The sequence below is a fragment of the Aplysia californica genome, unplaced genomic scaffold, assembly GCF_000002075.1.
Source record: "Aplysia californica isolate F4 #8 unplaced genomic scaffold, AplCal3.0 scaffold00001, whole genome shotgun sequence".
In the NCBI taxonomy this organism is placed as follows: Eukaryota; Metazoa; Mollusca; class Gastropoda; order Aplysiida; family Aplysiidae; genus Aplysia; species Aplysia californica.
This window is the reverse complement of record NW_004797271.1, coordinates 4982725-4995587: the sequence shown is the minus strand read 5'-3', so window position 1 is coordinate 4995587 and position 12863 is coordinate 4982725. Positions and strand designations below refer to the sequence as shown.

Here is a 12863-nt window from a genome sequence, read left to right as displayed (position 1 = left end):
TGCTGCATCAATTTAAAATATTTTCATTTTGTGTAGGACCTGATTATTGAATGCAATTTTTATGTTTTTAGATATTGGTTGTGTGTAAGAATTAAGATACAAAGATAAATGGTGATCTTCTATACAATGGAATGATGATTTGAATTCTATTTAAATACTCTCTGAAGCACTGAGGTTCATAGGTCTCTGTTTTTAAGATTTAAACCTTAGTGTTCTGAACTGTATTTGAAATTCCTTTCCAATGCAACCACAATATGCCAAGTGAATGATAGGAATTTGGAATGTTTCATTGGATTTATTTCCTGCAAACAGAATAGTATTAGTTGAATGTGATGAAATATGTTGTCGTATTTTGACAGGGCCTTGTGGGATCTCATTCCGAGTCAGGAATAATGAAATTCCACTGGAGGAGAATATGGTTCTCACAGATGGTAAGTAAAGTCAGTCCTGCTAATGACTTTAGCTCTGGTCCAGAAATGAATAAGACATTGTTACTGGTACAAGTATGACTAAATTATGAGCTCTATCGAGACACTCTGGACCTCAGGATTCTGATTTCGGAAGTCTAATGGTCAGGCTACTAGATTATGAGGTTGTGAGTTCAGGGTTTCAAGCCTCAGGCCTGACATTGTGTCCTTGGGAAAGGTTCTTTACCCAAATATTTCTCACTTCACCCAGGTGGAAATAGGTTCCCAACCATAGACAGCGAAATATCTTGTTAGTGTTTTAGCACCTATAAAATGGCAGCTTGCACTGTATGCTTCCCAGGAAGTTGAAATTGTTTCAGAATGCTATCAGGTCTGCTTAGGTAATAATGTAGATTGTAAAGTGCATAGAGCTTGCTGATGAGTGGGAATTAGTGCTATTCAATTAATGCTATTTATTATTGTTATTTATTATTATGCAACAAAAAAACTTATAGGGGTTGGGGGAATGGGAAATGGTAGTTTGTACAAGGAGAGTAGGTTTAAGTGTATTTTTTCTTCACGTTTTTGGTAAGCAGTGGTTTGCCATTTCAGCTTCTTTATATATACATTGGCAATGCTTCACACCAACTATGCTTTTAAGCATTCAAAAGCTGACATCTTTCTGACAGATCACAATGTGATCTCTGTTGATGGTTGTGTCTCTTCCACAGAGCCCGGCTACTATGAAGATGGAAACTTTGGAGTTCGGATTGAGAACTGCATCAAAGTTGTGAAAGCTGACACAAAGGTGAAGATTGCTGCTTTCATCCTCTCCTGTATTAGAACAAGAAATGTGTATATTATTATTTGACCCTTGACACACTCATATATAAAACATTGTGTGACCTTGTTTTGACTACTATGCTGGTCTTGTTATGGAGCCAATTTTGTTAGAGTTCCTCTGTTTGTTAACTAAATAGAGATGATTTAGTATAATGGGGGTGATTAAAAAAAGAATTCTGTTCATCAGTAGTGAATATTTTTACTTGTCAGCCTTCAGTAAGCTTTTAAGTACTTATGTAATCTGTGGTGTAGGGATAAGGCGCTTCACTGTCACTTACAAAAGGCGTGAGTTCAAGTCCCATGTCATGAGAATTTTTATTGAGTATCTTTGTGCTATATTTCTGCTGAGATGTTGTATCTTTCTCAGCTTGGATTGGCTCTGACAGGCAGGGTCGAATCAGCTTGCCCCCTAAATGATCTTGTTGATGAGGTGTAAACCATCTATTACTTTTTTTTGTATGTATGTCTTTCAGCATCTATATTAGGAATTGAATGGATTTTTGGTCAAGACTATGATGATGGTTTTTTTTTTTTTTTTTTGCTGCACACCTAGTAAGTCAGATTTTGAACTGCAGTTTCACCATTGAAAGTGAAAGAAAATTTGGAGTAGTAATTCATAGCATTGCCTTGCTAAATGTGTTTGATTTGACTTGAGCCACAGAAGACAGTTTTTGAAGGTTTTGGGGAAAATATTAAATCTGAAAGTTTGGAAACAAAACTGGGTACCTGTAAATGTCAAGTTGAGGTCTCCCTCAGAACTTATTTGACCTGTCAGGCACGTCTGAGGTCTCTACTCTCTGTGGGGCCAGAATGGGGTCAACCATGGCGTCATGTGTGAAAGGCAATATTTTTAACCCGTCCGTACGTCGTGTTTTACTATCGTATCCATACGACGTGGAGAACTCTGTGCCATTACTTTGCACAGAGTAAATTTACTCATTAATCCGATCCGTACGCTTTGCATAGCAGTCTGTCAAAATAATTTTTGAGAAATACTGAAAGTTTCAAAAAGATCTTCGTTCTAGAAGTACTCTAAAATGTGAAGAATGCAACCCCGTGGGTACAAAATGACCTCAGGGTGTACAGATAGGGTTAAGAAGCCTTCACCTACAGTACGGCTTGGTGAAAATACTTTTTGTACAACTTTGTAAAACCTGCAAATGTGTTTCATGTAATTTTGAAATACTCCTTTGAAATCAAATAAGTTTTTGTGAACTTTCATTCTCTGTACCTGGCACCACCAGTATCTAGTAGAAATAAAAGGTTTGTGTGTAAGGAAAAATCACTTACAGTTTTCTCTCTTCTTCTACAGCATAACTTTGGACAGGTTGGCTTCCTCACATTTGAGCCAATCACTGTGGTGCCGATTCAGAAGAAAATGATTGATGCTTCTCTTCTCACTGAATTTGAGGTAACTTGTAATTGTAATTATTGATAAGTTTAAGATGTATGTTAAAATACTTCTTTGTGAAACATTTGGATGGTGGGATTATTCTTGGGTTGGTATTGTTCCTGATCTTTTGTTCATTTTGTTATTGATCATTTTTTTGTTGCATATCCATCCTTTTTGGTACCTGTGTCTTATTTTATTTTGAGATTTTGAATTTAGATTGATATGCTGTTTTGATGTTTCAAATGTAGAAGTTAACAAATGGGAACTGAAAGATGCAATTGAAAGATTATTCTTTTTCCCATAATGGTCTGTGGTCTTTGTTCTGTCCAGTATGATTCTAAATTACTTTCATGACTATCATTGTGTGATGCAGTTCAACTCATAAGTAGATCCTGAAGAAATGGAAAACTGGTGTCTATGCCCTGAATTTGTTGTAACATTAACAAGCATTTAATATGTGTACTGTAGTCTTTTTCCTGGGTGATTGATTGGTGGGTACTTTGGTGTGGTTTGCTCCTTCGTTTCCATCAAACATCTAAGATTTTAAGATTTTACTCGATTGCGCATCGGACACACGGCCCTGACCCACAAATACCTCCTACAGGGAGATGAGAAGCCGTTTTGTGTCGGATGCGACACAGATTTTACCATTAGACACATCTTAACTGAATGTCTAGACTTTGGAGAGATCCGAAGGAAATATAAATGCAAGAAATTGCATGACATTTTTTCCGTCGTTGTTCCCAGCAGAATTTTGAATTTTGTGAAGGCCATTGGCCTTTATGGTAAATTGTAAAGTAAAATTGTACTATTTAAAATTTTTATGTTAACTAGAAAAATTGTTTTAGATTGAAAATATATGTATATTTACACTGATTTTTAAACATTTTAAGATTTAACTACTGACCCAAGCCAGCCGTACAGTGAACTGTTGTGAACAAGACCAACTTGTGTTTCGCGCGCTCATATGACCTTACGCAGTTGCGAGCGCCGTAAAACCCTATACTACTAACTGACTAAACATCTAAGATAAGATAAGATAGATACATCTTTATTGTCCAGATCCTGGCACATTGGTTTGGTGTTTCACCACGTGTGAACACACATACACTCACACACACACACTCACACACACACACACACACACACACACACACACACACACACACACACATGTCGGCATCTCTCCTCCTTCTTTTTTGTTTGTTACTCTCTCGTAACACCTCTAATCTTTGTCACATATATGACCTTATTGTGTTGCAAGTGCCATAAAACTCTTACTGAAACAAACAATCTTTTTTTATTGCTATTACCTAATTGTGTTGCAAGTTCCATAAAACTTTTACTGAAACAAACAATCTTTTTGATTGCTATTGTTTATGACATAATGAATTATTACACGTCAGGTGTCATGGCTGAACCAGTACCACGCTAAAGTGCGCAGTCTCGTCGGTGATGAGCTCAAGCGTCAGGGCAAGAAGGAAGTGTACCAGTGGCTGCTGCAGGCTACAGAACCTCTTGGATAAAAAATTCTGGCTGCTTAACATTCAGTTGCTATGTTGCCTTTGACTGGATAATGTTATTTTGTTGTTTTAGGCAGCCTTTTTTTGTGGGGGGGGGGGGGGTGGGGTAAGGTGCCATACACCAAAAATGAACAGCCAAATGTTTGAGCATGTTCATCATAGACAGCGAAAAGATCTTGTCAGTATGTGAGTGTTTTAGCGCCTATAAAATGGCAGCTTGCACTGTATGCTTCTCAGGAAGTTGAGATTGTTCCAGAATGCCTAGAGGTCTGTTGGGGAAATGATAGATTGTAAAGCGCATAGAGCTTGCTGTTGAGCGGGAACTTGCGCTATACAAATGCTATCTATTATTGTTATGTGTCTGCAGCATGCAGCAATGTATTCTAGCGTAACAGGGTTTTCAACTTTTATTGGGGGGGGGGGGGGGTGGGGAATTCTTCAACTGTTGTATTCTGACTTCACTTGGAACGAACAGCGAAATATTAATTTTATGTGCAACTTTTCTTTCAGGTTTTTGGGGGGTTTTTTTCGGGCTAAGCATCTGTGATTTCTCCTGTTTTGTTTGTTTTTGTATTTTCCAACTTTTCCTTATGCAGTTCGAATTGTTCTGTAAAATTTTGGGTCAGACTTGGGATGTTCATCTCAAGTGTACTACCCTCGTCAACCAAGAACAAATTTCGTATTTTTGCCAGTGTTTCACTAACTCCTCTAACTCTATAACTATACTCCTGAGTATCATGGCAATCAGATATAGTGGTAAGCATGAGATGTGACCAACGAGGTTTGTCATAGCTCAGCACCATATTTATTTGAATTTAGACATGGAAAAATGTTATATTTCTTTCTCAGCTCCATAGGAGGTATGGCCAAAAGTTGCAGCAAAAGGTAGATGGGTGATATCATGGATCACTTTTGATGAAATTTTGTAACATTTCTGTCAAGATAAATAAAACGAAAATGTGATTTTACAGTAATCATGATTTTTGTATGTTGTTTTATTTGAAAAAGTTTCTGGTAAAGATGTGGCTGTTTATTTGAACGTCTACTATTTAGTCATTTTTCTGACTTTTCCTTTGTTGATCTTTTTTTTTTTTACGGTTGGATTCACCTCTTTCACTACTGTTACCCAAAAATTCAGTGCACTACTTTGAACAAAAAGTATCGGAATGATCTTTTCAATTTCCACCCTACACCAACTAATGGCTCTTTTTAAACTCGGGAGGCTTGACCATCAACCCACTCCTTCTCTCTCCATCCTTCCTCTTCCTTTCCTTTACCAATTACTAGGCACAAAGAGAGAGAAAAACTGACACCTAACAACCTCAGTTTCTGGGGGGGGGAGGGACACAGATTGGGACAGGACAACACGAAAGACTGCTCTGCCTCCCCATGCTTGCAACTGCTGCAGTGTGCTCCACAAAATCCTTCAGGTCTGATACAACTGGATGAGTGAGTGTGAGAGATATAATATTTTTAAGGATGGAGAGAGAAGGAGTGGGTTGATGGTCAATAAAAATTTTCAAACTAGCCAAAAATACCTGTTTCTCCAATTTTTTACATTTTGACGTGCACCTGTTTTCCCACGCTGCCTCACATATTGTAACCTTCTTTGTGTGGAACTTGACAATTTTCCTTGTTTTGGGTGTGGTGAAAAGAAGCATTAAAAACCCCCTCACCTAATTACCCAAAGACTCTGACTGAGTGACTCAATCAGTTTATTAACTAAAGTGATCATACTCTATGTTTAAAAACTAATAATATTATATCAGTGATCTGATTCCACCGTGTCGTGACACATATACTATTTCAACACATTTGTCAATCATTTTGACCCCACGGGCTGTTTTATGATCTCTCTGAATGTTGTTGGAATGTACATGTGTTTAATTCACAAAGTGAGAAATTTTTACCTGCTATCAGTAGCATGACTTCCCTTTCTGCAAGTGCCGAGACCAATCACGAGTCGGGGAAATACATAGTAAATGTAAAAGCGTTTCTTGTATGGCGTTTCCTACCGGTACAGTGTCTGTAACAGCTGTCATTGAGTTGATGTTAATGTTTGGGGGTTCGAGCTGCGGGCCCAACGTTGTGTCCTTGGGAAAGGCACTTCACTCAAATTTTCCTCACTTCACCCAGGTGGAAATGGGTACCCTGCCTTAGACATCGAAAGATCGTGTTTGTATGTTGGTGTTTTAGCGCCTAATAATGGAATAATGGCTGCTTGCACTGTATACTTCCCAGGACGTTGAGGTTGTTTCAGAGTGCTCTCAGGTCTGCTGGGGTAATAGCATAGATTGTGAAGCACATAGAGCTTGCTGTTGAGCGGGGATTTGCGGTATACAAATGCTCTCTATTATCTATTATTATTGACAGAAAATGTAGGCACCCTCGGACACTAAATGTCCCAGGAGAGGAGCAGCTGCTGCTCTTCCTGTCAGGGTCAGCCTGGCTGAAAGAGATAAAGCATTCAACATCGAAATATGGAGATTATCAATAAAACAACCTTCCCTACCAGCGAATTGAACTTCCTTCTTCGGCGTGCAAGGGTAAACAATTAGTCATTTTTCCACAGATGTAGGCCAGCTAGTATGATGAGATGCAGAGAAAACAGATGATACAAACAAAACCGATCTCGTTTGGCCTTTTGCATCACGACAGATGATCTTAAAGCAGTACCATAATATGCATAATACAGCTTTGCCTGAGCAGTAGACATTGAGGAGGTAGATAGCCCAAGTACTACTTCCCTCATTTCTGATCTTGAATTTGAAGTTAATGCTCCAAAGGAGAGACATCGTCAATACGTTTTGAATCACAGAAGGTGTGAGGCCATGAGTGTGAGCTGGTCGTACCATCTCATTATAGAAATTCAACATTTTTGGTCACTCAAGCAGGGCGTGCAGATGAGAATGTCCTCTGTTCTCTGTGGGGAAAAGAGAGTTGAGATTTAATTAATTTTTCTAACATCTCACGACCTCAGTGCTTTCTTGTCGTATCTCCACTTTTACTGTCCCCGGGGTTTTCATAATATAGGTTTATGCAACCCGCGTGTTTAAGCAAAATCTGATCAGTTTTTAGCATAATTTCTGATTATTTTCCTTTATCATTCTTTGTTCAAATTAACAGAATCGCATAATTTCACATTTTGGGCTGTTTGCATAGCAGAATTTTGTGTGTGCATAAAACCGCGTGGACAGCTTTTAATAACAGTGAAAATAGTTCATAACAAAGAGTGACGTTAAGAAGAAGTCACAATTTCACCGTTTAGAAAATGGAAATTACAACAAGAAAGCACCGAGGTCGCGATCTGGTCGATTATTTATTGAAAGACTTAAATAAAAGGGTGTGGAGGAGGGGCTAATTGCTTACAAGTCAACAGAGTTCTGGCCACAGTGGTTTCACAGAAAGGATCTTTAAAAGGTAGATCTAAACCACACGACTGGTGTATCTGTCAACCACCAGCACAGGTATTGGATCCCAATTTTTTAGTTAATATGGAACTGGAATATAATCAATAATGTCTAATGGTTTATACACTTGTGCTCTTTGGCAAACGTTGCAAGAAGTGTGACGATGGTTCTTTGCTTAACAATACTGAGAATAATAATTAATAGTAATAAGGGGGCTCTCGAGGCCTAGAGGTTAATGTGTTCGCCTCTCATTCAAAGGTCCCGTGTTGGAATCCGGGTAACGACGAAAAAATTTTCTTCTCTAAAATTGTCTCCTTTCTCCTCCTTTCCTGCTCTCTAGCAATGTCCTGTCGTCTACTTTCGTCTCCACTTTCTGCCCCCACCCCCTCAAACTTCTTTGCCCTCTCATGTAGGCCTCTGACTCTTTCGCAGCATTTCTACTGCTACTAAATGGCTCCTTCTTACAGTTGTCTTTCAGCAACACCCCTGGTCTTCTGGTAGGAAAGATTTACACCTAGCCTTCTCGGACAAGGGTGAAAAATCTGGAAGGTCCCTCAAAATGTTCTACTAAATTGAAAATGTTTAAAGTGCGAGGACCGTGAAACACTTACCAAAAAAACCCAACAACAAATAAATAAAAAATGAGTAAATAAAATAGTAATGATTATTATTATTACTATTATATTACATGGAATAGTGATACTGATGATTTATTTAATGTAATATAATAAGAAATTAGGAAAATTGGCTTCTAGCTATTCTATCTGGGCAAAAATCTAGACCTGATCATTTAAAAAAAACAACGATTATTACTTTCGAATTCAAATTGGCAAGAATCAATTGGTTTCAAGTTGAAGCAAATTCCTTGTAGTCCAGTGTAATTGGGCGGCTAAAAGCTATTTCTGTTTATTTTAGCGTTTTGTTGAAGTTTGTGAGATATTACTTTTTTTTTTTATTAAATGAAACTTTTGAAATAGAATACACACTTATGGATAGGAGAAAGGGAAACAATAAAACTACCAAAAGAAGAGAGATTTAATAGAGTGAAAATTGGAGAGGAATGACGCTTAAATCAGTGCCTAGAAAACTATTTTGCTCTTATTATCTTGTCGCGTATTCGAGCAGCAATAGATGATAGACTAAGTGAGGAACAGGTGGAATTTTGACCAGAGAGATCTTGTATAAACCAACCTTCTGTTGTGAGCTTTGTGGACTAAAACAAAACCTTTGGCAGTATACACCGAAAGGCCTTGTGAAAAATTCTTGCAATTTATGGCACCCCAAACAAAATAATAAACTGTATAAAATCTTTACCTACAAAAGCAAAATAATGTGACCTAGTTTAAGGAGAACTATCTACACCTTTTTAAATAATACTGGATTGAGATAAGGCAGTATACTATCACCCGCACGTTTTGGAATTGTGATGGATTTTGTAATGAGACGGAGCGAAGACATTGAAACAGACATTGGATGAACAAATGGCACAGAATTTTTGGGAGATTTGGATTTTACGGATGGCAACACCATAGTAAGTGAGATGCAAATAAAAGCAATACAGGGATAAGCAGGACCTTCATAAAAAGTTGGCCTTGTGATAAATGTTTCCGAAACAGAAGAGCTGCGATTGTCACCAGAAACTACTCCCATCACTCTTCATGGAGAACCTCTTGCAGAAATTAGTCAATTCAAGTACCGTGACAGCACGATCTCCAAAACAGCAGACTGCACTGACGAAGTCCACCAAAGACCTAAAATGCATGGATTGCTTTTGTAAAATTAAAAGCCGTATGGAATTCAGAGATCATTTCATTGAAGACGAAAATTAAAAGATATAATGGCATTATGGCAAAGGTATGGCACTACTGATGTAGGGTTCAGAGATATGGAAAACAAACAAGGTAGTTCAAGGAAAATTAAAAAGCTTCCAAACAAAGTGTTTACGAAGAGTTTTATTAATACAATGGAATGAATGTATTGAAGTGTTGGTAAGAGCTAGAATTGGAGATATCGACACGACGATGAAAAGGAGAAGATAATATAGGTATTTAGGATATGTTTTGAGAATACCAAAAACAAGATGGCCCTATCAGAAATAGTATTCGAAACCAGCTGGGAAAAGAAAAAGAGGTAGACCAACTGGGAACTATAGAGGCACAATCAGGGTTGAGACAATCACCCAGGACCTAAATGTTCTAAGATTGGAGGAGATGGCCAGGGACAGGCAAGCGTGGCGTCGACCACCTTATGTACCTGACGGAATAAGGAGAGGATGGGAAAGTAAGTGTTGACTTTGCTTTCTGTTGGCACGTGTCCCCAGTGGAGTTGAACTAACAGAGCGTCAAAGTAACCCCAATAAGTGTGGCATCATTGAACAACAATAAGTTTGAAGAGGTGTCTAAATGGCAAGGATAAATGCCCGTGCAGCGCACTGCAATAACCTTTTGCGCTCTTTTTCCTAATAACGGAAGAGATGATAGTCTGGAAAACGAGTTAAGAGGATTCAAACTCGCTAATCGTTTATTGAACGCCGACTACCTAAGGTATGCTTTAACTGCAGTGAGAGGTAACGCAAAAATGAATCGATGCTATTCAGTGTCGATTTTCACTTACAAAGACGTCAGCGTTTTAAACATATCTTTTTAATAGTATAATTCTTTTGGGATACTGATGCTGTCTCGTGTGAAAAGACGAGCGTTAACTAATCTGTACTGAAGAGTCTCATAATGTAATAGCTCTCTTTGTCGAGATTCAGAGGAGACTAAAGGGTAATTGAAAAAATTATCAAACATACGATTTATCATTAGATCTACAGAGGACGCAAGTTTACTGATAAGGGTATTTTCACTTCCTCAAATTCTATTTCAAACAGAGATTAAAATAAATAGAAATTGATGGTTGATAGTTAAAAAACCATTCCGATTGACATAAAGAGAAGGGCTCCAGAAGTTTAATATAATATAATAATATACTTCAGCTGTTACTGTTCTCCAGTTTCGAAAGCAGTTGTAGTTGTTAATAGAATAGTGAAAGTTTAGCAGTGGGAAATATTATGAGGAACTGAAGACAAGATTTCCGTTCTCATATCGTCCGTGCTCTCACAACCAAAGAGTAGATTCTGTTTCAGAAAATGGGGCGCTATTAGAATACAAATTTAATCTCCTGTATACTTCTTACAGAAAACTCAGTTTTTTACTTTCTAGAAATCCTCTAATACTTTTGTTGAAGGTATTCTGGGGATAACCATGGCTTCTGTTGAAGATCTGGTGGGTTTGTACATGGGATTTCTCGTGGCCCTGCCAGTGGCCCTGTTAGGTGTAGCCGCAAATCTCATCAACGCAGCTGTCTTTCTCCATCAGGGCGTCAAGGACTGCGTGTCTGTCTGCTTGCTGGCGCTAACAATCTCTGATCTCTGCAGTGTTCTCAGCGGAGGTATCATCTACACCTACAACCTGCTTATCCACTTTAACGTCTACTCAGTCATTCACTCTTACTCCTTCGCCTATGTCGTGAGCTACATCTGCAGTATGTTTTACGACATATCACAAGCCGTGATGGCTTTCGTTACTCTAGAACGTTGTTTATGCGTTGCTATGCCTCTCAAGTTTAAAGAAATATTCACTCTCAGAAGGGCCGTGGTTATCGTCTCAGCCCTGTACATTTTCACCGTGGCGGCCTACGTTCCTCACTACGTCAGTACAGGGCTCATAAGTCGCTGGGACCCCACAACCAACACCACCCGCCTGTTTCTCTGGGTCGCTGACTACAGACCAGACGTTCAACTGTACCTTCGGTTCTTTCTTCAGACCGTGATGGCTGCACTGTGCCAGGCTGTTGTCTTAGTGTCTACCTACGTCATGGTGCGAGGTCTGAAAGAATCAACAAAGTTTCGGCAGCGCAGAGAAGTTGCCACACCTCCAAACGTCAATGGGGAAACGAAAGAGGATCCATCTCGTACCAAAAAAGAAGTCCAAGCGGCCAAGTCTGATTCTGGCAAAGAAGCCATTGGGAAGCAAGGCCAAGGTCAACTCCTGTCAGAAAAAAACCTGAGAGTCGTGAAGACGGTCACAGCTCTTGCCATTCTGTCCCTCGTTTGCAACTCTGTCCGGCTTGTGGTCGTCCTCATCAATAGGGTAGTGTCTGGACTAGCGCTAGGAGGACGCTTCCACAACGTGATCATTCTGATGAGCGTGGGAACTTTCGTTTTCCAGACCATCAACGCCTCTGCCAACATCCTCGTTTACTACAACATGAACGCCAGTTTTAGGAACACTTTGAAAACACTTATCATCTGTAAAATCCGCAGTTTAAGCTAACATCATTGAAAAGAATTATGTACTGTCTCTACTATAGTCACCACAGGTATCGTACGTGTGTTTTGGTAAGTTTATTTAATCGATTTTAAACAGTAAGAATGTAAAAAGTAAAAAGTAAACTGAAACGTATAAAAAAGGAAACCCACCAGCTGACACTATTACGAACTTTTATTAAGTTTCATTGGAACAAAAAGAAAAAGTCGATGCGGTCCTTTACCCTTTAGAACTCTTGCATTATAGCGGGGCGATGGTCATACACCTATTTAGCACCTTTACTTGGAATCTCTGAATTTTTTCTTTCAGTCCATTTTCAATTTTAATTATGCCACAGATAAGCATTTGCCTCTTCAAGCAACCCGAACAAAGTGCATTGTACGATATCAATCTTAGTCAACCTAATTATTAAAAATCGGACTCCCTGTTTGGAATGCAAAGTTTGACCTCTTTATGTACTTGTAATCCACCATCAACAAAACGCAGGCTCTTGATCAAGAATTAGATATCAGACATTAACAGTTTCTTGGCAAAATTGAAGGCAAACGAGACCGCGGTAGGCCCAGAGTAACCTACTTAGGGAACCTAAACAAATGGGTAACGGGGACAGATCAGGGTAACGTAGCTTTTTTAAAGAGCATCCGAGCAAAGGAAGGAATAGAGAACCATGATCACCGATGTCAGTCGCAGATCTGACCCTGGACGAATGAATGAGCAATTCCAACATCCGTGAGAAAGTTATTTTAAAATCTGGCGTAACAGGAATCTCAGCCTCAAAGTAAAGGTAAAAGTGTACAATTTATTCTTTCCGGACAACTGGTGCACTCACCAGATGCCTGGACAGCGTTCTCACATAAAAAAACCCCAAAACGTTTCAACTACCTCTACATGAGATTCTACGTCACATTCCAAAATTCGGGTGTGAAGACAGTGTTAACGACATAGAGGATCTGGAAAGAGTGGGGGTGGTTGGTGGG

General features: G+C 38.9%; 2 protein-coding genes across 4 annotated transcripts in view; both read left to right on the top strand.

Annotated features, from left to right (window-relative positions):
* The window catches only part of LOC101851991 (xaa-Pro aminopeptidase 1), a 33053-nt gene extending 27912 nt beyond the window's left edge, over positions 1–5141 (top strand). For 2 of the 3 annotated variants that reach the window (XM_005088890.2, XM_013084241.2), the window contains exons 20-23: positions 360–431; positions 1139–1215; positions 2563–2661; positions 4050–4169. In XM_005088890.2, the coding sequence (XP_005088947.1) occupies positions 360–431; positions 1139–1215; positions 2563–2661; positions 4050–4169 (368 nt within the window). Of the gene's footprint in view, positions 1–359; positions 432–1138; positions 1216–2562; positions 2662–4049 lie in introns of all 3 variants that reach the window. The other variant, XM_013084166.2, reaches the window with a different exon arrangement.
* Positions 5142–10821: 5680 nt separating this feature from the next.
* LOC101845281 lies at positions 10822–11892 on the top strand. Its single transcript, XM_005088945.1, has one exon. The coding sequence runs from the start codon at positions 10822–10824 to the stop codon at positions 11890–11892; it is 1071 nt and encodes a 356-aa protein (XP_005089002.1).
* Positions 11893–12863: the final 971 nt, after the last annotated feature.